This window comes from Formica exsecta, unplaced genomic scaffold (assembly GCF_003651465.1).
Source record: "Formica exsecta isolate Colony F162 unplaced genomic scaffold, ASM365146v1 scaffold60, whole genome shotgun sequence".
Taxonomy (NCBI): Eukaryota; Metazoa; Arthropoda; class Insecta; order Hymenoptera; family Formicidae; genus Formica; species Formica exsecta.
Window position 1 is genome coordinate 864,910 of NW_021853281.1, and position 27,940 is coordinate 892,849.

At 39.5% G+C, this 27,940-nt stretch overlaps 1 protein-coding gene across 1 annotated transcript in view; it reads right to left on the reverse strand.

Annotated features, from left to right (window-relative positions):
- LOC115242514 (tyrosine-protein phosphatase 99A) overlaps positions 1–27,940 on the reverse strand; it is a 279,771-nt gene that overhangs the window by 39,829 nt on the left and 212,002 nt on the right. Inside the window, exon 4 of the mRNA XM_029818882.1 lies at positions 21,326–21,449. Within this exon, the coding sequence (XP_029674742.1) occupies positions 21,326–21,449 (124 nt within the window). The remainder of the gene's footprint in view (positions 1–21,325; positions 21,450–27,940) is intronic.

Genomic DNA, 27,940 nt, shown 5'->3' on the forward strand with positions numbered 1-27,940 from the left:
GAATTTTGTTTAAAAATGAGAAGCAATCAAAACAAAAAAAAAAAAAAAAGGAAAAGAAAGTTGAAATGTAATTAAAAAAAACTGCAGAAGATGTCTCAATCAGAATCTTTCTGAATCGAAATATTTTCTCATTCTAAAAGCGTCGTTCCCAAAATTAATACTCTTTTTTTTTTGCCAGTTATAAATACAATTTTGATAGTTAAATTTTTATTATATTAATTAAATTTGATTAGGTACTTCCAATCTTGCGTTTCGTGTCGGAATAAAGTGCTCGGCACTTCACATATTTCATTGATTCTATATTTCATCACTCTTGTCTGACTATACGCGAACTTTTTCCCTTTTACCACTTTACCACAAACGCGTATTTCTTTCTGTTTCTCACGTGCCATTCCACTGAAACGCATCCGATTTGATGCCGAACGTCTCTTGTGAATCGTCGAAAGAACTCTCGAGGATATGTATTAAGAGTCCTTGTGGCCTAAGGCTTCTTCCCAGGAAACTGAAATGATCTTCGGCACGGATGCCTCGCTCTTATCGTGAGATATTCGAAGAGGAAATTGCCTCGCGATGTTACCGAATCGAGATCCGAACCATCGATCCTTTCCTGATCGCATCGAATTTCGGGCACTATGTATAGCGTTGCAATTTATTTGTAAAAAACAAAGATTTGTGATTCAAATATAAATTTTTAAAAAAAGAAACAGCAAATTTGGTTAATAAAAGGTAAACATAGCTAACCGCACCGCTCCATTATTAATCCGAGTAAAAATCGTAAAATTAATTTCTGTGCCATTATATTTCAATTCTGATTGAAATATAAATTTCTGATAAGTAGAGCTTCCTTGCTAAGCGCCAGGGAGAAAACTGAGCAATTCGTTACAGCTCGGTCATTTGTCTTCCTCTCTATTCGCGTGACTTGCGTTGACTCGACGACTCTCCGCGTTTAGTTATTATTCAAGTCTCGTGGTTTATTACGCGTGACACCGTAACGGTATATGCGCTCGTCGCGGCAGCGGAATAAATTGAAATAAGCTGGACGCGCGTAAAACTTGGGGCGCGATAAAGAAGAATGGAAAAATAGAGAATAATTTTGAAGGCGCGCGCACCGATCTTTAGTCAACGTAGAAATGGAGGTGTTGCAAGATGAAAGTCGTTCGGCGTTAAAAGCAGAGACCGATTCTCAATTTCCAACGGCAGATGTGATATCCTGGTAAACGAGAACTGGGAACATAGAGATCCGAACAAAGATTTGTGATTCAAATATAAATTTTTAAAAAAAGAAACAGCAAATTTGGTTAATAAAAAGTAAACATAGCTAACCGCACCATTATTAATCCGAGTAAAAATCGTAAAATTAATTTCTGTGCCATTATATTTCAATTCTGATTGAAATATAAATTTCTGATAAGTAGAGCTTCCTTGCTAAGCGCCAGGGAGAAAACTGAGCAATTCGTTACAGCTCGGTCATTTGTCTTCCTCTCTATTCGCGTGACTTGCGTTGACTCGACGACTCTCCGCGTTTAGTTATTATTCAAGTCTCGTGGTTTATTACGCGTGACACCGTAACGGTATATGCGCTCGTCGCGGCAGCGGAATAAATTGAAATAAGCTGGACGCGCGTAAAACTTGGGGCGCGATAAAGAAGAATGGAAAAATAGAGAATAATTTTGAAGGCGCGCGCACCGATCTTTAGTCAACGTAGAAATGGAGGTGTTGCAAGATGAAAGTCGTTCGGCGTTAAAAGCAGAGACCGATTCTCAATTTCCAACGGCAGATGTGATATCCTGGTAAACGAGAACTGGGAACATAGAGATCCGCCACAAAAGAGAGATATTTCCCCCTGTGATAGCGGCGGCCATCGGCGACCGAAGGTGAGGAGGAGAGAAAGAAAAAGCAAAGCGGGACGAAGAGGAAGGGGATAGGGAGCGGATGGGTGGAAAACGAATAAAAGTTTTTCGATCCCAAAAACTTTTTATAGCCGCCACTTTTACCGTATTTTTTGTCACGGCGGTAAACGAAGCCCGCGATTCTTAATAACGTCGGGATGTCCTATGATATTGTTACAGCAGCGAAAATATCATAGCGTCGAAAGGTTTCGCATGGATGAAAAAAATCGCTCGGACATGCACGCGCACGCGCGCGCGAGATTCTCTTTTCGACCGTTATTGCCTCGCGTTATCGTACAATCGTAAATGCGCTACCATCCTCGCCCATTGTCGGCCGTTTTCATTGTTTTCCATTAAATTATAACTACTGGATTATGCCCCTTTGCGCGCGCGGACGGAAATTATATTTACGTGTTCGAATGGAATGGAATAAATTAGCTCTTAAACAACGCGATAACGTTCTAACTGAATCCTACTCCTTTTAACAGAATTGCAATTAATATGATATTTTGAGAAAACTTTCGCGGAAAAAATTTCAATTTCGTGGTAGAAAATAATCGACGTAAGAGGGATAATTATTGAATTATTCGAGATCTTAAACTAATTAATATGCAAAAAGATCGATACTTTTGCAATCATTTTCCCCGAGTTCGAACTTTGACGTGTACATTGGAACAATATTACAGGATTTTTTTCAAAGCACGCATGCGAAATTTCGTTGCAATAGCGAGCACGTTTTCACACGATAGAAAATGCGTGGAAACAATGTGCGAAATGCGTGTCACGCACACGCCGTGTCATTTTGACACCTATCAGTCGAATGAAAATCATTATCGACGTTTATCGACGCAGCACGGATGCAAATTTGGTTAACGGAAAGTAAACGTCATAGCTAACCGCAACCCTCCGTTATTAAAGGTTTTTCCTGCGGTTGTGGCTTGGAATATTGCATTTTCATCGCATATCCTATATTATATGTTTATCGCTGATCTTTTTTTTTTGTACAAATATTTTGGGATGATTTGAGATTGGTCATTTCAAGGCTGTGACATGCGTTACATTTTTTTAATAAACGTTGCTAAAATATATATTTTCGAGAAGCAATTATAAAAATTTCTCGTTGCAAACAACAACGTAAAATAATCTGGAAAGTTTAGTTAATGTTTGATATATGTTATAACAATATATTATAACAGTATGTCATAACAGTAACGATGAATTTCATTATAATAAAATAAATTTTACCTCTCTAATATGAAAAAGATTTAATATAAATTAAAGATAACATTACTATGCAAATTTCGAAGATTATACATATGTTGTTTATATGGTTTAATATCCGACAAATAAACGAAGAAATTATATTTTGCAAAATTGTGAAATTTATGTGATATTAAGTACAATGTGATAAAATATCGACGTAATGTTAGCAGCAAACGACTTTCCCTCCTTTTACATATTGAAATTACGTTCGAGCTATTGGGCAGAAGATTTCATCAATGAATTGATGCACGAATTACTGCCGCAATTACGATATGTTCGGAAAGAGCATCAATTGTCATAAAATGGGCTAATATTCACGTTGAATAAAAAAAGACATATCCGGCACAATATCATGCAATTACTCTGTTACGAGGAAAATACTTAATATAATCACCGTTTAAATGATCTAACCAATAGTCGCGAATCATGATAATTCTGACATAAAACACAATAAAACCGAGGCATTCGTAGATCTAAATAAGACGACAAATGGACGCAATTTTTTATCTATCGTTATTAAGACAGACAAAAAACTATTTTTTGTTAAAATTTCTTTCTCTGTCTCACACCACATGATTTTAATGGTCCAATTTATTCGATTATTGTTAATATCGATTTTTTTTTTCTTAAAAAACTAGATCCAATGATAAAAATAATTTAACACTGATCTGGTAATTGAAAATTTGTCGCAATTCGCAAATTTATCCTGTCACAAGCCTGCTTCGCGATCAATTCAGTAATGCAGAAATGTGAAATATCGATCGAAGACCGTCGATGCACTTCCACGTCCGGTGCATCGATGGCGGTGGTCCATAAGTCACCGCGGAACTAAATCGCGCCGGATGTCATCATTTATGTAAATAGGTTAGCCACGGCTTGTTAGATCCATAATACTCTTCGAGTGAAATCTCCATATGAATATTGCACATTAATGCGTGCCATACCGGCCCGTTCATATGTTAATATCTTTATAGCAAGTATAGGCGCGGTTATAGATGTGCGGGACGATGTGCAAATTAACGTTTTGAAACGCAAAAATCTCCTGTTTACGGTCTCTCACGTCTCTTTACCATGTGAGAGCACTCGCTGATATTTCCGCATTCGGCCGGGTCGGGACTGTCCCTAATTAGCATTTGCTCTCGTACTGCTAGAGGCTAAAGTGGAACCGTTAACGTACTTTGGCGTCCTCTCATGCTCGCCAGAATTGATTTATGATAATTTTCACCCTGTGCAATTCGCGAGTAAGAAGCGCACGACCAATTCGTTCCGGTAAGAGTCCACAATCGAATCTTGTATTATATTTTACAATCTCGTCATTTTTCCCTTTTTTCGTCATTTCCTTGTTATCGAATATATTTTCTGTCACTTCATCTTATATGGTAATAATTAACGAATTTTGACGATAATATATTCAATTCGACTTGATGGAATTAATTTGATACAGGGTAAATTTGATGAAGTACTAGAGATATTTTTTCATCGATAAAAGCTTATATTATTGATTTTGTAAAAGCGAATTAGTTAAAATCAATCGCAATGCTATACAAATATGAAATAAATCAATTAAATTTATCCTTATAAATAGGGAAACATTTCAGGAAGTAAATTATACCTGAAAAGCATTCATATATCCTGTGATTTAGTTTCGCGTAACGAGTCGTTAATTAATCACAACTCCGACGTGATCCATAATATTCTCATTATTGTAGACGATTGGAATTTCGAGTTGGGAATTTTAAATACTTTCTCTCCCTTTCCCCATTCGGTTACATGGACGAGAAGTGCGTGTATACTCAGTCAAATTGAAACTCATTTCATTAAAGAGATGCGAAATCGTTAGGAATTTCCTTACTAGAGTTTCATACCCTCGAGCTTGCCTATTCGTTGAAAGCCTAAGAAGGAGTTAATTAAAGCCGTGCCAAAGGCGTTTATGGATGACGCTGGAATTATGAAAGTGCTACAGAGAAACCTAAAGTGCTCGACATTATCACTGATATACTTAAAGAAAACACAGTTGATTATAATTATTCATTTTAACCCATCTCTCTCTCCTTCTACAATTAAATTATAATTTACTAAGAGGAAGAAAAAGATTGTGTGGAAAGTTGTCGATTTTTTTTCATGTTAAAAGCCAATATTATTCTCAATTTTCCAAAACAAGATATATCGTTTTACGATAAGAATCTGCTTTTCTCAATATACGAAGGTTCATTCGATCGAATGCTATAAACGGGTTCTTCAAGATTATAGAACACATTGCAGCAAGTTTACCTTTTCGATCGTTAAGATATTACGTGTCGAAAGAAAATGCGCGTTCCTCGGCACTCGATAAACCAGTAAAAGCCAGTAAGTGTATTTGCAAAACGGGCCACTCGGGGGTTACGGCTCGATTTTCGCAATAAGGGCAATTTCGATGGAGAGGAAGGTGAGGGTGGCACTTTGTGCGGCGAATGTTTAGGCAAAATGGACAATCGCAGAAAAAAAGAACTTTTCGTTCGCACAATGACCCTGATACACGCCCTATCAATCGTTAATAAATATAACGCGAGATAAATAACAAAGAACACGAGATGTTGCAAAAAATTGAAACACGACGGGCCGTCGATCACATTCTTTGATGATTGCGGTTGCGTCGCGAAATTTTTCTTCCTCCTTTTTTCTCTATTGATATCCGCGCTAGAGTTTTTTTTTTATCTCTGAGGTACAAGTCGCTACCGCGTAACTACATGGCTCCTTAATCTGTCAAACTGTCGATAAAGAAGTGGGTCGCGATCAAAAGAACGAACTCTTGCGCAACCTGCTTGTCAATTTACTGAAATTGCATTTTCTTTGGACGCCGATATAAAGGCGTCCCGGCACGACAACTTGCGTACGCTCGACGAAGGAGACGTTTAATTAAAGCAAAATTTTTGATACGCGAAACGAGCGATTTAAGCATTAAACATTATAATATTATAAATTTAGATGGAAATTTGTAATCGCTTGGACACGTATCTTTTTTTTTTTTTTTTCACTCGATCGATCGTCGACTATATCGCGATTGTATCGCAATAATTGCTGGATTAAGATAGTACAGTGGAGGAAATTTAATCGAAAACGACTGTGATTATATCAAAGACGTGTAAATTCCATACGCAAACCAAATATTTGCTTAATCCACTGCTCGCGCACGATGTGGTACGTGTTTCGCTTCGTCGAACAACTTCTTGCGGTCCGGCCAACTTTGGCCTGTTACATAGGCGCGCAAATAATAGCTGCAGGAGCATCCCCGTGACGAGCATGCAATCTCTCTTTGTAATTGAGGAGCCGAGTGGCATAGGTGTCTTGCTCGAGGATTTAACGGCAGATCGGTGTTAATTATTCCAATGTGTACTAATTGCTGATTCGGTGGATTATCTGGTTATCTACTCTAGCTCGCCCGTTGTCCCCCCATCGTCTCATCTTATCCGTGCGTGTCTCTACCTCCTTCCCCCTCCGCTTGTGGCTTGTAGTAATCAACTGTTACCATACTCATGTGAGCTTAACGTAATGCAGAATCGCCCGTCTCATTTTCGAAATGCAAGTTTCCTCAATATCGAAATCCTTCTCATTATCTTGCAAAAGTCTATCGTTCTAGTTCTGTTATATTATACAAAAACTTTTAATCAATCATTATAAAATTGCAATGTGTGCAAAACTTGAATCAGATTTTACTATAAACTCAGTCGATATTTCTTTCGTGCACATATTAACGATTCTATCTAAATTTTGAGAAAACTTTATGGGATGTTAAAAAATACGCGAACGAATCTCGATCAAAACGCTAAGCAAATTATGACAGTCCTGGCAGTGCTCCATTAAATTACATTTATCGGGTAAATATATGCGATATGCTTAAATGGGAAAAGCATCTAAAGCGATTACGCTGCGTAGAAAGTGTGGCGGGATAATAATAGCCTGATATTAAAATCACCACACCGAGCGGCCTGCTGGCTCGGTCAAAGGCGGTTAATGATAATTAATAAAAATGTGGCTAGATTAACTCCGCGTAACGAGGATTATTCCGCTCGCGGCGCCGTGTTATCGCTTAGAACAACGATTTAAAAAATTAACCCATTTCACTAACGAACGGCCGAATGCGCTATTAGAAATTCGCCCAATGAAGTTGGACGAGAGATATCTCGGGGAGAAATAGCTTCACCGAGATAATTGCTTCGATTATATAACCAATGTACGATCGTATAGATTTAATGGCGGATTTTTTTATGACCATCTTAAAATATTAAATTTTTAAAATTAACGTCGACGTGGCTGTTTTACGCGCGATTTTAGAAAAATGCAAGTATTCACAAGATTGTAACGGCAAGTGCATATCTCGAAAAGGCAACCGGTAAGATTCGCGGTGGACTAATCTTCTTGGATTTATGGGCCAACCCGATAATGTCCTCGCTTTCCTTTCACCTTAATTCTAACCTCAGCCGTTCATCTCGGGGGGGTTGCCATGATATTCCATGAACATTTTTCCATTTCCACGTTTTTCACTGTTCCCCGAGCATCCCTTTCCATTTCCGGGTCGCATTAAGCCTCCCGGCCCCGACGTACAATAGAATTTAACGTGACTATCCTTATCGATCTTTGCGTAATAATGACGCAAATATATAGCTACCTATTCTTTCAACGAAATTACTTATTTCGCGTTTCTTCTTTTATTTATCCACGGCTTATCCGCGCGTCTACTTACAGACGATGCAATCTTTTCTACATCGTAGCTTGGCGTATTATAGATTCAGTAGAAGCGTTTTCATCAAACAAGAGAATTATAGATAGAATTACTATCGACAAAGAGAGAGAGAGAGAGAGGGATAAGATCGAACGCGTGGCAAACTGCAGCGCGATTTCCGACAAATGCAAATCTGGGTCTTTTGTCTCCGCGGGGCTTAACCTCCGCTGTTTCTTTCCGCCTGTCGAACAACGCGAACATCAAGCCCCGCCGACAATGGAATTTCATTTACATTTATGAACGATGCGCGCGCGGTTTGAGTTGTAACGTTACTCGGTCGACGCGTCTGCAACCGTCGATGAGGCAAATGTGCGCGACGGACAACGGCGCTCGTTAAAAATTGAATCTATTTGCGCGCCGGGGCTTGAAATTCAAATTCGACGAGAAATATCCACGGATGCCCCGTGGATATCCGCCTGACTCTCCGAGCTATAATCGATATATCCATCGAACTCGTCGATCTCTTCGCGTCACCGCCTGGCCGCATAGATCGGTCGGTTCCATTTTGACGGAGAGAAATGACGTCGGAGCGAAAATATTACATTACGCGGGATTTCGGGAGATTAAAAGTACCGCGCCGGCGGCCGAAAAAAACGCGGCCTTTTCTCCTCCCTCTCCCCCTCCCGCCCCTTTTCCCGATGTCCGCGCGCCGCCACCTTCGATTTTCATGGAAAGCTTTCCATGCGAGCGGGAAGCCGCGTGGCACTGTTAAATAAATTAGCTACGCGCGTACCGTGGCGCGGAGCGCGAAATATATATCGCGTTAAGCGAGCGGAATTTTTCAGAACGCCGTGGAATTTTTCATTTTGCGGCAAAATGCCTTTGACTCGGTTATCTGCGGATTGTCACGCATCACCGCGTGGATATGATTATTTTTTTCTTAAAAAAAAAAAAAAAAAAAAAAAAAAAAAATGCACTGAACATCGTCAATAAATTTTTGCAGTTACAAAAATGCTACAATCAAATGTACATAATACTATCTTAAAATATTAAATTTTTAAAATTAACGTCGACGTGGCTGTTTTACGCGCGATTTTAGAAAAATTCAAGTATTCACAAGATTGTAACGGCAAGTGCATATCTCGAAAAGGCAACCGGTAAGATTCGCGGTGGACTAATCTTCTTGGATTTATGGGCCAACCCGATAATGTCCTCGCTTTCCTTTCACCTTAATTCGCAAGTATTCACAAGATTCGCGGTGGACTAATCTTCTTGGATTTATGGGCCAACCCGATAATGTCCTCGCTTTCCTTTCACCTTAATTCTAACCTCAGCCGTTCATCTCGGGGGGGTTGCCATGATATTCCATGAACATTTTTCCATTTCCACGTTTTTCACTGTTCCCCGAGCATCCCTTTCCATTTCCGGGTCGCATTAAGCCTCCCGGCCCCGACGTACAATAGAATTTAACGTGACTATCCTTATCGATCTTTGCGTAATAATGACGCAAATATATAGCTACCTATTCTTTCAACGAAATTACTTATTTCGCGTTTCTTCTTTTATTTATCCACGGCTTATCCGCGCGTCTACTTACAGACGATGCAATCTTTTCTACATCGTAGCTTGGCGTATTATAGATTCAGTAGAAGCGTTTTCATCAAACAAGAGAATTATAGATAGAATTACTATCGACAAAGAGAGAGAGAGAGAGAGGGATAAGATCGAACGCGTGGCAAACTGCAGCGCGATTTCCGACAAATGCAAATCTGGGTCTTTTGTCTCCGCGGGGCTTAACCTCCGCTGTTTCTTTCCGCCTGTCGAACAACGCGAACATCAAGCCCCGCCGACAATGGAATTTCATTTACATTTATGAACGATGCGCGCGCGGTTTGAGTTGTAACGTTACTCGGTCGACGCGTCTGCAACCGTCGATGAGGCAAATGTGCGCGACGGACAACGGCGCTCGTTAAAAATTGAATCTATTTGCGCGCCGGGGCTTGAAATTCAAATTCGACGAGAAATATCCACGGATGCCCCGTGGATATCCGCCTGACTCTCCGAGCTATAATCGATATATCCATCGAACTCGTCGATCTCTTCGCGTCACCGCCTGGCCGCATAGATCGGTCGGTTCCATTTTGACGGAGAGAAATGACGTCGGAGCGAAAATATTACATTACGCGGGATTTCGGGAGATTAAAAGTACCGCGCCGGCGGCCGAAAAAAACGCGGCCTTTTCTCCTCCCTCTCCCCCTCCCGCCCCTTTTCCCGATGTCCGCGCGCCGCCACCTTCGATTTTCATGGAAAGCTTTCCATGCGAGCGGGAAGCCGCGTGGCACTGTTAAATAAATTAGCTACGCGCGTACCGTGGCGCGGAGCGCGAAATATATATCGCGTTAAGCGAGCGGAATTTTTCAGAACGCCGTGGAATTTTTCATTTTGCGGCAAAATGCCTTTGACTCGGTTATCTGCGGATTGTCACGCATCACCGCGTGGATATGATTATTTTTTTCTTAAAAAAAAAAAAAAAAAAGAGGCTGAAAAGACTTTTAGTAGTCGTTCGCGTATAGATATATACTGTATGTAAGTAACGCATAATTTTTCCCGTCTGCATAATCCCGCCTCTCGTGCAATAAAAAATTTTATATTTCTAAAAAAGAAACTATGTTTTTCACTCCGTGGAATTCTTGCGACATCATTGGATAACGTTCGAAAGATAACAGCTGTTTGTCCCATATGTTCGACAAACTTCTCCGTCTTGCTCCTCGCTTGACATTCCATTTTCGTCAGTTTATCAACGCAAATATATGTGTCGGACGTTTATGTTAAGTGGAGTATGCGCGAGAACGTCTCTCGGACCGTGTGTGTCCCGACAACAACGGAGAATCTTAATTAAATTTTCCTTGTACACTCATAATTATAAAATATTTAGAGCGCATCCAGTATATTGCAAGTAGAAACATTAATATAGTTAATATTAATATAGTCGTAAAAGGGAGTCTCGCAGTTCGTTCTCATTTACCGGTGGCATCATGGGAGAAAAGAGTTTTTCTCGAAGCCGCGCCGTGACTTTTCGCCAACTTCCCCCGAATCGTCGTTCGTGATCTCTAACTTTAACGAAAGTTACGAATATTGACGAGCGATCGTACATGCGCTCGCGGTTAGAAAGTAACGTGGCGGTTTAATCTGCACTTCGAATGGATTAATCGCGGAAGCCGAGCGACCGACGAGACGGTTTCTGGTTGCTAGGCGACAGAGTATAGTAGTTAGGATGAGCGTGAAAGCCCCTGTGTGTCCGTAGTCTGCTAAAGTCTAGAACCCCGTGTCCCTTAATTCTAAGCTACCTAATCTGAGAACGCTGCGAGTCAGCCCAGGATAATTAAACGTTTGCCATGTCCTCGCGTTTTTACTTCTTGCGAAATCGTTCCCGCGCGAACCTCTTTGACAAGGACAAATGGGAAAAAGAACTTTACACGTCGGTTTTTTTATACGACGTTCAACGCGACATTTAACTCGATATTGGAATCGAAATATATCCACCGTAATATCGTCGTATATCAACTTGAAAGTTTCTTTCTCTGGAGTAAAAAGGGCATCGAAAATAATACGATTAAAGTGGCTTAAAAAATAGCCTTTTTCGAATTCGCCAACTCTTTTGGCTATTTAAACTGCAAAAAAATATCACAACATATGTAATATACATCCTGCATCTATATTTTTAATTATGTTTAATTATGTTTAATTGCAGAATAATTAAACATTCACTGTATTTATTCGACTAAATCATGATTAAAGATCTCACGTTATCGTACGTGCCACGATAAGGAAATCTATAATTAGTATCACATATTGTTCTCTCGATTAGTGTCGGTTATTATCATTATAGGGTGACCAGTAAGATACGCGGGGGCGAGAATTAATTGACGCGGTAAATCAATGGACACGAAAGTCCGCTGCCCTCGTTAAAAACGCATAACTTCAGCGAGAGAGCGTAAATTCCGTAAGCGCTAAAGGAAACGAGATAGTGAGCTTATGTCGGACGGTCTCGTGCAGAAAAGGGAGAAGCGAAAAATCGAAAAAACGTAGCGGAAGTTACGAGGAAGAAGGAGAGAAGAGAAAAGGGAGCGAAAGAGGCCAGGCGCAATCCTGGCGGGTTACTTCCAGCACATATTTTCGTGTTAATGACAATTATTATCCGGCAGACACGCCAACCTAGCTTTTTCTGCAAATTCCATAGATAATTATATTATCCGTTAAGTTTTTTTCTTTCGAAAATGACGGCGATTAACAAATCATTGATGTCCATGTTGCCGAATGTTACGTTAATAAATAGAATTAGGATATAATAGTTTGTTTTAATTGAAAAATTAAAGTGTGATTAGCGCGGAGCTAGAGAATGTACACACCAACCTCGACTCTGTTAGAAAACTGCTATAATTATATTAAAAAAGATGCAACTCGTATCGATTATATTTTTCTCTTTATTAAAAAAAAAAATATATTAAATTTTCACGAAACATTATGAGACACTTCTTCATATCAATGTAACTCGTTTGATATTAATGACGGTAACCTCTGGCAAAGAGCTGGGCTGTTTGCCAGATTTTCATTATGTTATCTACTCAGACAGGTTTTAAGAATTCCCGGCATACTAACCGTAATCTAATTAACCGAACAACGTATAAGCAGTCAACATATATATGTGAGGCCGAGGGCAATTCGAACCGGTATCCCAAAGGAGCAGATAAGACCGTTGAAATATCGACAGCGGCTGAAGGGTGTATAGAAGCTGAGACAGAGAGATAATCCTCGGGAGAGCTTCCCGCCACGGAGCTTAACCAGTCAGAGATAATCACCGTAAGGCAAGCGCTACACCCGCGTAAAACGGTATCGACGTCGACCATCATCTCGAATTTCAACGAGACCGCGATGAAGATTCGCTGGCGAATCTCTCCCTCCCTCCCTCCCCAATCCCGCTTGCGTAACCTCGTCCATCGCCGAGTAGGACACTCGATTCCTCGAGTCCCTCCATCCACCCATGCCATTAAATGCGGTGTCCTTTTCAGTCAGACGATCACGCTCCATGAAGTTGGATTTCGAAACTCTCGAAAACGCCTAAGAATCCACGAAATTCGTTAAGTACCTTACAAGCGGATAATCCGCGCAGATTAATGCAAGCGACATCGTTTAAAAACTGCACGAGACAGAAGATAAGAGGGATACTAATATATATATAGAAGATAACGGTAGTAAAGATAAAGGGGTTTACGCTCGCAGAATAGATGAGACAATAGGAATTTCTCGTAATGAAATTTACGATTCGAGAAAGAAAGAAAGAGAAAGAGAGAGAGAGAGAGAGAAAGAGAGAGAGAGAGAAAGTCGAGAACGTTCTCGAGAAAAATTACGCGCGTGTGTCTGTAACGTTTCGAAGGGTTTATTAATCGAGGAAAACAGATTTGTCGTATTCAAAATGTGGAAGTGAGTTTTCTCTAGCGGAATAATAAGATCGACGATAATGGTAGAACTTTATTGCCTTATCTCGGCAAACGAGATTCAACGGCAGAATGAAAATAAATCACATAGCATCGTGAAATAGTCTTGCGAGACGATGATAAAAGTCCGCCGCGCAAAATTAATTTCGACAACTACGTTGAATCGCGTTACACTATGTACGTTAAAGATTGCATTCCTTCGCTTCACATCGCGAGTGACACGCGACGTATTTCTAATATGCCGCTAATATAAATCACTAGACCGAACTGAGATGCGCGTTATACGAAATTTCTACGAGCGAAACCAGTAACGGTGCACGTTTTAGCGTAATATAACCGCAAGATGCATTAGATTAACGTCAGCGCTACAGCACAAATCGAGATTTGCCTTAATAATATATACATATAATGTATATATGTTTCACGAAAGTTTTCGTTGGAGAAACGTTATAATTATATAACTTATATAAACGCGTACTCTAAATTAGGATTATATTTCAAATAGACGGCTGCGTTTATACGTGTTACGTTGCTTATCTAAATATATTACAGAGAGATAAAGAAATAATCGGCAATTAATATAAACGCTTTTTATAATAAAAGCGTTCCTTAATACGATATTTTTTTTTTGTTCATTTTCGTTCGAAGGTTAAATTCCCGATATCTCTCTGTATAAATGCGCTCACCAAGCAATGCGTATATATTATAATATAAAGGAGATTAAAATACTGTCTCCGATTATATGATTCACCGTCCTGCTGCGTTTTTCCGCGGCAAATATAACGAAGAGTTAATATGCGGATTAATACGTTCGCACGACGGCTGTGCTCGCCGCACGGCCATTTCGTGCCGCAGATATGCAAACGAATCTGGTCAAGTTGGCTTATCGCATCATCGATTTTCGGTCGGCGGTATTTAGTGTGCCGACGTGCTGATAATAAAGTCGGTGACTCGATGATCGGAAAAGTCACGCCGGACATAAACCGGGCGCGCCCGGCAGTCAGATAAACGCGAAAATCGAACCTCCGTGCGAACGTTTATCACATTTCTCCAGCCCCTTAAATCGAGGATATCACGTACACGTTTAGAGCGACTCGGGAAAACGTATGAGAACTCTATAACAAATCGCGCTTTCGCGCTTTAACAAATTTTCGACGGATTCTTCCAAATTGAGCAAGAGGAAGACGAAATCTCTTAGAAATTTTTAATTCTCTCTATTTATCGATGGTCAAATATGAAAACTATAAATAAAAGATTCATTTAACGCTCTGACAAAAATAGAAAAAACGTGGTTTCAAATTTCTTTTTTAAGCGAATCAAATGCAGAGGTATACATGCAGAAATAATCATACGCTCATACGTGAACATATAATGCTCGGTTTATTTTTACTTAAAGTAAAATACTTTAGAATTCTTTCTACGTAGTAATACGTAGAAAGAATTCTACGTACGGATATAACAGTTAAGTGATTAAAGCAATTATCCGAATTAGGCTTCATTCAGAAGTATTACTGGGAAAAGTGTCTGTGGAGAATACCAAAAATATCCGAATCATCGGAAAAGTTTCCAGAGAAAGAGAAAAAGCAGAGAAAAACACGCTTTACGCCCCGATGGATTCTGCACAATCACCACTACACGTGCTCGCGTGTAATCGGCGTCGCGGCCTCGCTCGTGTGCGAAAACACCTTAAAAATCTCGGCCGATGGACGATGGACGATGCGCGAAACCGTCGAGGAGCGGAAACGAGGATGGAACCGATCGAGGTTGAAACACTATGCGTGTATGTGTGTGTGGATGTGTACCCCGTGCGATAAAGTAGGCATTTAAACGCGTCAAATAAATCGTGCCATGGCCAATAAATCTCGGCCCCGTTCTCGGTCCGGCCGATCGCCCCGGCATTTCGGTACGAGCCCCCTCGTATCCTTCATGGCTGTTCGTTACGAGACGTTAAGAGCGCCGTTGGCTTTTGCCGCGTGAATTCCCCGCACATGGCCACGTCACCGTCCCGGCTTTGCCGCGCGTAATTTTTGACTTCGTCTTTTTGGCAACCGTGAAATTGGTCAGTGATGCGCGTTTCGCCTTGCTCTTGCGAATTTCACTCCCCGTATATACCTCAGTTTTAAATCATCCGGGGAATATAGCAAGCGTGTGTACACACGCGTGAGACAGAGAGAGAGAGAGGGGGAGGGAGAAAGAGAGTCGTGTCTCGGCAATGTCTTTGAGGGTCCACAACGTGGGTGAAGCCTCTTGGAAGCGCGTTTAATTAAAAGGTCTTGTTTATTCAAAACGTTGACACTGCATGTACAAATAGAGAAGCGACATGACCCGTCGTATAATTCATATTCGCGTATCTCGCGATGGAGCAGCGGTGGAGAAAAATTCGGTCATAGTTTTACGGTTTTCCCTTTTGTACATTCATTGAGATTGCTCTTGCTCTAACAATGTACCAGCTTTAATAAATGTTTGACCAAGTCATTCATTATTTAGAGCATAGAACAGTTATTTGAACATCAGATGTGCGATTTCAAGAATAAAAGTCGCATCAGATATTTACATTACGCTTTATGGGTTATAAAAATAATGCCGAAATAATAATAAAAATAATGTCGATTTATAATAAGATATTTATAACACGATTTAACATTTCAAAAATCAAAACCTACAATAAGGCATTACGGAAAGAACACGCGGTATGCGTTATGCATGCAATTCCAAAAGTTGTTATCGCGCGAAAAATCCGGCCAGATAGTCCTGTCTTTTTCACGAAGCGAGCCTCCGGAGGATCCAACCAATCAGGATCCTTATAATTAAGTTTTCTGTCTAATCTTCGCAATGGCCGATTAAGCCAGCAACGTTGGAATGCACGGGTCCGCATACACATAAACATAGCAATAGCACACAATTCCTGAAATTACATCCCGTCCAGCGGGGCGAAATGCCTCGTAGAAGATAAAAGATTCGCGATGGAAGCGGAAGGATCTCCCGTGAGATTTTCGACAAGGATCAGAACGTTTCCCTTTTAATCTCGTTTTCATCCATCCACATCAATCTTACTCTCGAAAGCGCGATGCATCCATGGATTTTGATAACGAGACAGCCTCTAACGGAAGCTGATGATTTCTCGATGACAACGTAATTGATACTCGCGGATCGAAAAAGAAAAGAAAAAAAAACAAGTATAGCGAATAATCTCGCGTGGCTGTATCGGGGGAATGATTTTTGTTTTACGCCAATATGTTACGGTATTTTGCACAATTCTTGATTGCTCTGCGAGAAAAACTAGATAAAAATATTTCTGGTAAACTGAATCACCGCATACAAAAAACATCGCCGTCAAAACGTATGTGGCATATGCCGACTAGTAAAAAATTTAAATTATATTGCATTTTAACATTTTATATTTCGACTCGCGTACAGTACATTAAAGTATAATATAATTTGAAAGGTTTGCACATTTCCTACATTTATATATATTTTCAATTTTATATAACGCTGCGCGTGTCCTTCATTTTTTTTTAAACTGGAACGAATATCGATTACTTCTAGCCGACATTTTGTTGTGAAACGAGAAACACGAGTTTTTTTCCCCAGGAATTTAACCCATATTATAACCGCTTTTATATTCATCAAAATGTCATATAACGGTTTAATGTTGAATTTAAGTATAAAACAGGTATAAGATAATCAATCTTGTAAAGTAAACATTATAATAGCATATTGTAAAATTAGATAAGAAAGCATTTATTACGGGCTAAAGAGAAATAATAGATTATTAAATATCGCGAGTATTCATGTCAAAAAATATCTTATATTAGGAGCATAGTTTCAGTTGTCGCTAATTGTGGTACGTATATCACTCGCGACCGGATTAATCGTTTATCGGAAAACTAATCAAGTAACAGTGCGCGGAAGTGCGGGTTATAAATTAATCCGTTATATCCAAACATATGTATACGTGGTCCTGTAAATGCGTCGAGGTCAACGTGGAAATTATATCCGTCTGAGGGGGGCGAGATGTTTTTCATACGTTCGAGTCCTTAATCCGGCGTCAGCTGCAAAATTCGCGTTGAGATGGGCGAATAGAGAAGACCGGGATTTGGGGTGAACGAGACGAGATGTACGATGGCGTGATCAACGACGTCACGTATCTCGCATTACCTTTCACGATGCCGTGGAATGGTTTACGGCCCCGGAATTAAGGCACGGAGTTAACATCGGCCGATTATGTTAGGTCGCGTTTGCGCCAGTCTTAATTAATCCTGCTCACTTATTCCGGACTTTCACGGTCGACTTGAGCTGATATGGTGCGTTTAATCCGCGGTCTTTGGCGAAAGAGATAACGTTTCGTCATTAGTTTCTCTCTGAGACCGGGGAAAAAAAAAAGAGAGAGAAAAAAAGGAAAAAAAGTGTACAATTCTCTTATAATTATCAGAGATATTTATTATTAGTATGGATTCTCCATTAAATTAGATAAAGAGAGTATTACTTCCGAGAGGGTATTACTCTCTTTTTCTTTCTCTATATATCTCTTTCATCTCTGAAAAATTTCGCGTAAGACAGTTGCAGCTCATGAAATTGAAAATAAATCTGGCAAGAGTCTCTGAATAGAATTCACGAATTTAAATGACGTTTATCCGTGAAAATTAACCTTCCAACTTCTCCTATCGAGCAAATCTGGACTCTTATACGCAAGCTATAGCGTGCATAATATATAGTAACGCAGTCGCCCTTTGTACAACCTCGAATTTAATCGTCGAATTTAATGAAAGTGTCCGGCAAAAACTCAAACGTTTTCCAGGCTATTATTCGCGCGACGTGCGATGAAATACTCATTTAACGCTCGTTAAATACACGTTGGGTGTGCCTCTAGCTTACGCCCGCTCTCCGCGCTCGTGTGGAAATTGCGAAAGGTCTCCTTCCGATTTATTCCAACGCGACGCAAAAGACGAATGAAAGTCGATCCGGCACCGAGCCCCGAAAAGCAAACGGAGATAGCGCACACGCGAGAGAGACAAAAGTAATTAAAAGTCGCGGGACCGCGCCGATCATAACCGACCACGACTGCCTGTGTCAGTAGGGCTTGCGCGAAATTGAAATTCCATTTTAATACGTTTAACAAAACGCGAGAAGATTAAGCGGAAGAATCCCGGGAAATTGATCAGCTGCCCGCGGGGAACACGCTAAGATCGATAGTCCGTCCCATCTAATAAACGCGTTCTCGCGGCATTTATTCCTAGCCACTTTTCTGATATTACGGAGATAAATGATCGGTGACGTGGGGGACCCGGGAGAGAAGGAGGAGGAGAAAAAGCCCAGGTTTTACCCGGATGTTGTCCGAATACGCCCGCCGTTTGCACGAAATGCACGTTGCACCGGCAAATTGAAAACGTGTTTGGCCGTGTATAACATTTAGGCTTCGCAAATGTTTTTCAATTCGACACACACATGGCAAATGGTTACTAGAAATATCGCGAAAGAGATCGGAAAATACCGAAATGGATGTACATAGCGGATTTTCGCAAGTTGCGCATGCTTTTACAAATAGTTGTCCGCGTGTCACAAAAATAAACGTAACGGATATATAAATCGTACCTTTCAATGCAAAATTACGTTTGTTCATTTCTGCCAAAGATTATTCACGATAGCGACGTGATTACGACGGTCGGAAGGTGTGGGCCGCGTGTCGACGTCATTTCCAGCCGGAAGATCGGGTGAGATGCCATTGTAAGGGGCACCTCGTCAAAACGGCGGTTGATTTCCGGGAAGATTAATAATCTCTGAACGGAACAGCTCTCTCTGTGCAACGCCTGTCCGCGCGAGAATTCTCTCTTTCTTCGTCTCTCATCGCTGAACGAAGTTCCGACCCAACTTTATTATAAAACTAATATTTTCCAAGTTCTATGAGGTATTACGATAGTTTTCTGAAAGGGCCTGCCAGCTCGAACGGTAAGGCGAAATGGTCCGCGGGGCGAAACTTCAATATTCGGCGACCATAACGACACCGATTGATATATTATTTCCTACAACTTCTACTCTCGAGGTTTTGTCTGCTCCGCGTTCGGAAGAATGGGAAGAAAACGCGGGGAGGTTTCGGCGTAAACGAGAAGGAAAAAAAGAAAAGAGATGGAAACTTGATTAAGAATTCTATCCGCTCGTAGTCTCGTGCGAGCGTTCTCCTTCCAGGAAACGAGAGAACCGCGATGCTTCGCGTAGCGTTGCGTAGCGAATTAAATGACCGGCGAGATATGAAGATTTAATAATAAAATTGCATTGACCCAAGTTTTTTTCTTTTTTTCTTTTTTTTTTTTTTTTTTTTTTTTTTTTTTTTTTTTTTTTTGTTGTAATGCTATATGGCAGAAGGCTGGAGAGGAAGACTCACATGGTCCATCTCTCAAATTGATCCTCCGCTACGGCGAAATCGAAACTCGGCAAGCTCGATAACGATCACGATACACCGTGCAAATTAACTCTTTCGACCGGATCGAAATGGCTCAAGTTCGCTTCGACGAATGTGTCAATAACAATCGATATCTTCACATTGCACGAACCTTAACATGGAAGCTCTATGCGCGCGCGCTCTTTATGTACCTCACTGCATTCACAATTCGGTATTCGCAACCAGTTTTCAGATTCGAAGGCTTGAAATTCCCTTATTCGCGGAGGGAATATCGATCGATATCAACCAATCGTTATAAAATAACGAATAAAGAGAATTTCCAATTTTCAACGCTTTCGGGTTTCTAGCAAGAAATTATGCAGTTTTCAAGCGAAAAATATTCGCACAAAACTATGGTCCTAAGAAGTAATATTTATTTTTTAAATAAAATAAAAAGAGAAAAATATATATAAAAAATAACAAATATGTTTTTTTCTCGTATTTTTTATCCAATCTTATGGATAATAAATAGGTTTTTTTCTCGTATTTTTTTATCCAATCTTAATTTTTCTATATTATTTCTTTCTCTCTCTTTTTCATATTCGCGATTTCCATATTCGCGGCAATTTCCCAGAATATAACTCCCGCGAGCATATATACATGTGTACGTGAAAAATTTTCACTGTATATTATATTGTTTATATACTATACAATAGTGCAAACATATTCTACTTTTTTGTATGCATTACATTTTGTGTTTTCATTCTTCGTTTTATTACAACGAATACCGCTACTGATAAATTTGGCTTCATCGACGGTATCGAAAATCGTCGTCGGGAAAATTCGTGGGAAAATGGATAGGAGATGTCGGAGCAGCGGGAAAAGTAGGAGTCGGTCGCAGGGTCAAGGGATACCGTGCGACCTAGAGAAAAAGGCGGAAAGGGAAGAGATAACGGAACCAAGAGACGCGACGGAGAACAAAGGGTGCTTATCGACGCCGCGGTTCTTATCCTCGGTAATTCCTTTTATTTTATCCGTTTCTTCTTTTCCGCCGACGCTCCGCAAGAAGATCTCGAGAACCGGTACTATCACGACGTACAACCCGTGAGATAATCGGATCGAGATCTAGCTACTCGAATATAGACCAAACTATCTCATAGGCGCGCGCAATCTCTCAGATTTTTTCCTATTAAAAATGTTTTTCCCCGAGAAAAAGCGACATTAATTCACTTCGACGTAGCAATTTGCTCAACTTCCGCGAAAAAGCGACAGTAGCGGAAATCAACAGTAAAGTTTAGTGACTGACGTCACACGGCGTAACTTCTAAATGACGTTACGAAAAGAGGACTAGTTGTTAAATCGATTGAGTTAATTTTTCATTTTAATTTTGGCGTCTTTGTATAAAATAAGTTTGCGACAATGACAAGGTTAAGCGGAGAATAAATTTGACAGGTCAATTTCTATATCTTAATTTCTTTCCCTTAAAAGAAACTGCGCGCCTCCAATATAGAATATTTATGTTATCGAAGTAAATTCGAAGCGCGAGAACGGAATTAACTTGAGTAAGGGAGTTTTTTGCGAGTCAATATTTAACGGGACTTACCGGGTGTAGATGACATACTGCGAAATTGGAGTGTTGTGGGAATTAACACCAGGTGCCCACGATATATTCACAGCTTTCGACGTGTAACTTATGACAAGCGGTCGTTCCGGCGGATCAGGCACATCTGAAAGCAAATTGTATCACTTGCAATAAAACTGCGATATGTAATTGTAAAAATTAATTTTGTGATTTATGATTTCGCCACACAAACTATGTGAATCTTCACGCGAATATTAAATAGATGAGTATACACACAATGCCTCGGCTACTTGGGGAAGATATTATTTAGTAATAGTTACAGCAGCTGTATATATGGGCGCGATAAGTCTACAGTACAACGCTAACTCGCTTGAAATTTATTTTGTCCAAAGTTGAAGTCACGTAGATGATATTTCTTACAAGCATTTTCATCAATATCGACATGAAACAAAAACACGTAACAATACCATGGATTCTTATGATATCCCTATTTCTGAAGCAATTTTCTTGTCAATTTTCTTGGAATTGAAATGTTTCGTTGGTCGACACTTCTAAACGCGTTTCATTTTTCTAGTGTATATTTTGAATATTAAATTTGTGCACTGTGTGTATTATTTTTTACATTATAATTAGATAAAATCAAATCAAATCAAATATTAAAAATTATTGAACGTTATCATCGATATTATAAGTTGCGACTGACTTGTATGAATGTATTTATTTACGCTTAAGCTGAGATACAAACTAACATGAGACCAAGATTTAGACGAAACTAAATTATTGAGATATTTAACGTAAACTGTTGAAGCATCTCAATCCGGATATAACGTAAGCCAACCGTAAGTGGGTCTAACATAGTAATTTCACATGGTTGTGTAAACCAACTTGGTATATAACAAACATGCCTCTTTCGTATGATATACGAGATACAATATAATCACCGAAGTGTATCCCACTTGATCGGCTTTCGTCTGCTTTGACAGTTAATTAAGCCTCCGTCTATTCAACTTTTATTAGAAAAAGTCGATCGCAAACTTTTGTATATTCGAAAACAACTCATATTTTCATTACCAGCAGAAAATACAACCATAGAATTATCATCAATGCAAAAACAATCTTCAAAAAAAGTCGTAAAAAAAATTAATCAGTATATCTAATCATATTTTTTACAATAAACAACTAATTAACGAGCTAATTAAATGTTATAAAAAAAACCGTCTAATTCGAACAAAAATCGAAGTTAAATTTAAAAAATCAAATATCAAAAATTGTATCCCAAAAAATATTTAATTTGCAAGTTTACGGGAATTTAGTTTACAAAATTTTATTTTTTATAAATATTAACATGTATTCCATATATTTGTATTCTCGTGTCGCGAACGTAACGTACACGGTAAATACAATCGAGATGCATAATATTTTCATGAAACTCTGTCGAAGTCACTCATGCGGGAGAGACACCGATCACGCTCTCTGCGGCGGCGGCGGCCGCATCGGATAAGGCTCGGGCGTTTAATATGCACCGGCGTGCAGCGCGGCGCGGCGAAATATAACATTGCGCGCACGTTGCATAAGATCATAAATGAGAGCGGGGACCTGTAACCTCTCAGGATGGAGTCGTCATCCTTTTCCGACCTCGGTCGCGCGTGCGCGACTCTTTATGTCGGCTGTTACCACGCGCCGTGACACACCCGCGCGAGAAAAATTTCAAATGCGAAAGCTCTTCTCGCGAGAGAAGAAGAGATAGAGGGAGATAGGTTTCACACGAATACCGCACAGTGCCCGGTTCGATGTCAAATATCGGATACAACGAAAAGTTACGAAACGGTGTGTATTCGATGTCTATATCAGTCGCATTAATCTACGTGATTTTTGCGTAATTAAATGCGCACTTGTCCACGCATCATTTGTATCGGCTCAATGTGACGCTCGATATGACAGAAAACTTATAACGAGACATTTTAATTCACCGTTTATTTCGTTGCATTAGCTCGTATGATTTTTACGTGATTAAATGTGCACTTGTCTGTGCAATTAATACTTGCCCAATTTATATTATCAGTGCATTAGCTGTGATACGATTTTTACGTGATTAAACGTGCACTTGTCCATATCCAATTTATACCTCTTCAATATCATTCAGTGATAATTTCGATAATATTAAATTAATTTAACGTATCATATACGCGCATGTCACGCACGCACACATGTGGATCCTTGAAAATCTGTCGTGTTGTATTTATATTTTGCCGTAATGAAATATTAGCAATATAATATCTTCAAGTCGCGTAAATACGTATAAAGTATAATAAACATCAACAAACTGTAAGGAGCCATTTGCGACGAAAGCGGGCGGACATTACAAAAGCAAATCGTCTCATAATTAATAAAGACTCGTCATATTAGACTCTTGGATAAACCGTACTCTTTATGATGTTATCTCCTGTGAAATTTGCATGCTTTTCGCGTATTCGCTTGTAATTCCGCGCGGAGATACACGAAGAGAAAAGTGTAGAAACGGAATAAATGAAATTCGCTATGAATATACTGTCGTCGTTCACGGATCTTTATTAATTTCACATAGCGTTTCCGGTCGGTAAACAAAAAAAGAGAACACATAAGCGCGTCTTGAGTGGCTATCGGTTTTTCTTCGCTCAAGCGAAATAGTAACAATGAAACAAATAGCGAATCAACTCTTGCCATGCAAAATATTTCTCTTTGTAATTTTTTGTCTCTCCTCGTATAATCGGCCGGCACATTCTCGTTTTCTCGCGAGCATTTCTCTTAATATAATATATATTACAGCACCTATATTAATCTATTCATGCGAAACTATCGCGTCTTACCCAAAGTTTACGTTGCATAAACACAAAGATGGATATAAATGGCCCAGTCTGCTCTTCGTGATAATTTAGTTTATAAGCTATGTAAGTTTAGATGGAAATTAATTATGTCACAAAATAAAATTTATATTTCTGTCTTTTGTTCATTACACATTGTACCTCTATCAAAACATTTTCGAAATCGTTTCTCTATTTTCTATTATGCATTTGTTGCGTGACCATTGTTTCATTGATATCGTTTCTTTCACAAAAAAGAACTCGCGTATATAAGAGATAGAAAAGAAGCGATCTAATATTAACGAGTTAGTAAGTATCTGAACGACCGTAGAAGAAATGAAAAGAAATGAGAGAAAAACATTCTCTATATTCTTTAATCGAAAAGTAATTTCCATTATTATATAAGAAAGATATCCGTAAGAAAATTCCTCTGACAGGTAGCAGGAGTTATAATTGGTATTGAAGAAAAATCATATGCGACAGAGTACCAGTGAACGAGATGCCAACACTAAAACATCTCAATTGAAATATTCCAACACATTTCTCGTTTTAGAAAGTCCTAATTCCTCTCCTGTATTTTATAAAAAGAAAATTAAAAATTTATTTACGATCTTGTCTTTGCGCTCAATCTCATAAATAACCAATCCTTGCTTAATCTATTGATATCTGAGAATTCTATTCTATTCATGTCCTATTCCTTATCACCGTGATATCTAGATACGAAAACAAAGGAGACTCATAGATCTCTACTTTTTTTTGTACTGACGATGAGCTGTACTTAAAAAAAAAAAAAAAAAAAAAAAACAAGAGTGCAAACAAAACATTTTATCCCTCTCACATAAAAAGAATCAAAAACAGTATTTTGCATACGATATTTAATAAAGAGAAATTAAAACCAATTACGAATCTTCTCGTTAATCCTCGCCAAGTATTAAACAGGAATTCTCTCTCGCTTTCTCCCTTTCCTTTTCTCTCTCTTCGATCGTCCATTAATTCTATACCGTTTAAACAGGATACGCCGCTCCACCACCCATCGGGCGTTGCAGTCTTTCATTAATAATTCATGCTTTCCGCTTTACGGGGTCAACAGTGGACGTTTCTTTATCCGTGCCGCAAGTCGAGCGCGTTGCGTCGCGCAAAACCACCGACGGACATGAGGTAAAGTAAAATCGAGCGAGTTGTGACGCACCAGAGTTGTACTCGTTATACAGATTCCTACGGGTAACATTTTGTAATATTCAAATAACGCTGGAGAGAGGGAGAATAGAAAATATTTATAACTGTTTATATCTCTTTGATCTTAAACCGCCGTGTGCAGCAAACGCCGTCAAACTCTTTGCAAAATAAAAAATTGAAACCGTCCAACCAATTGTGATGCATAAAATAATTACGTGATAAGATAATAATACCATTGATATCGACGTATTGTTAAAATATCTCGCGAACAATTGACGATGTTCGACAGAGGTAACGTCGATTATTATGAATTATTTTAAATGAACTTAAATTGAGTGGGCGTGATACTCTCTAAAATTTGCACTTAAGTATGTAAACTAAAATATGCAAAATAGGTACGTGAGGTGACTAATTAAGTCTCAACGTAACGAATTAAAAACTCCGGTGAATTTACGCGGCAGTTTTTCTAAGCTAAAAACTAGACGGTCTCTCCCCTTCTGCCGTGAAATTAATTGTTAAAAGTATTTCTCGTTACGGAGAGTGACCGGTACGGAGGATTTCCTTACGGTGTGAGCGTGTTAGTGGCGCATACCAGGATAACCGCGCGTATGCACCGAAGGATGCCAACGTCGTCCTTTACGGTAGAATATAAATTCCTACGAGCGCGTTTAGCGGAATTTACGAGCGTCATTTTAAGAACTGTTTTGCCTTGCTCAACCATATGGTTCCCACGTAAATATCTCTCACTCCGCGTCTCGCCGTTAAAACTCAGTACGCAACCATTAACCGTATTCTGCCTACTCGTGATGCGTACATTTTCTCTTTTTCCAGACGTTATCAGCATAATTAGCACTTTAGTTAATCGAAATGAGATTGATGCGACTCGCGACTGCTAATTAGATTCTCCTTTTCGCCTCTCAAAAGAAATTCGCGTCACGGTAGTGCACGAGTTCGCATGTACAATTGATAATATTAATGGTAACTTTGTTGGCAACTTTAATGCGGGTACTAGAATTGCGCGATGAAAATTTTAAAGGTTACTGTTTATTGAATATTACTCCGAGGTATCTATCAAAATATTTTTCCGTATATTTTGTTCGATAAAAGCAAGATGAAAGAAAATTCTCTATTAAGTAAAATAATACTTTTATGAATAAACACAAAGAAGTTATTTTATGTTCAATAAGAAGAAAACTACTGCAAATATAATATAGCCTCGTGCATCTGGAAATTTTCCACAGTTACAGTAAGTATATTCTTAAAAAAAAAATATTTGTCTAATATCTTTTTCAATGGCGTACATATTACAAATGCGTATTTATTAAAGTTATATTTTAATTAAAGCGGAAACTAATTAATATAACCTCGTATGTAAAAAATTGATTTTATGTATATATTTATATTCTTAAAGTAATATTTAATAATATAATATTCAAATAAAGTAAAATGAAGATCCTACTTTCAACGTAGAGCAGGAAATTATTTGCGCAAACACCATTGTCTAAGGTCGGTTGTACGCGCAGGAAAGTCGACATGATCGATACCAATCGCGACGATGCTTTTGTCGAGATTCGACGTCATTTTCCATAGAATATGCACACTCGATCGTCCCATCGCGTCGCGTCGCGGAAATCGTCGATATTTTCCCTGAGCAGCCGACACGTCCCCGTCGTTAGTCGAAGAATGGGATTACAGAGCGCGAAAGCGCGCGCGGAGTGAAAAATCGCAAAGTGTCCCGATGAAATTGGCCCATGGTCCGTCCATTTCTCGACTTACTTAAGTGTTGCCGTCGTCGTCGACGTCGTCGGGGATATCGATCCGATCCACGGTGGATTTGCGTGGTCCTTTGTGCGAAGGGACGGGACCAGGTGCCCGGGCCGACGAGCCGTAATAGAAGGCAGTTTCCACGGAGTGCGTTTGGAAACATTAAACCTCTCCCGTCTTCTGTCCCCCTCCCCCCCCCCATCCCTGAACGTGGAAGGGTTTCTCTTCGTCTTCCTTCATTTTTTTCCATTTTTACCTCTCCGCTCTCTTCCGGCCGTCAGCTTTTCTTTACATACGTATATATTGTACATACGAGAGAGGACATTCGCATTTTAGGTACATATCTGTCGTAGATATGTACAGCCCTCGGGCCTTCTGTACATTTAGTACATTTATATACACTATATATACATGTACATATATATATATCGCGCCGCTATGTACGTCTCCTCCACGCTATATCTAGCGAAATAATTCGTAATGCAATGGCAGACATAAAAAAAAAAAGAAAGAAAGAAGAAAATATTTCAGTATGAAAGTTGCACGGTTTAAAAGGTCGTACGCGCGACATGTAATGCGCTCGCTGCGGGTCCTTGTCGCGTGAATTTGCTTCCCGCGAAAATTTCCACATACACGGGGTTACATTACAGTTTCTTAAGTGAAACGTCCAATTCCCGTTTCCGCTTATTTTCCATACACGATGGATGTATTATAATTTCTCCCGTTCATACTACACCGACCGTAAGTGTCGCGTGAATCTTTTACGCGATACCGTTGTCACGCTTTATTCGGAGTTTTTTTTCCGAATTATATATACAAGAGAAGAGAAATATATACGCGAGATATATATATATAT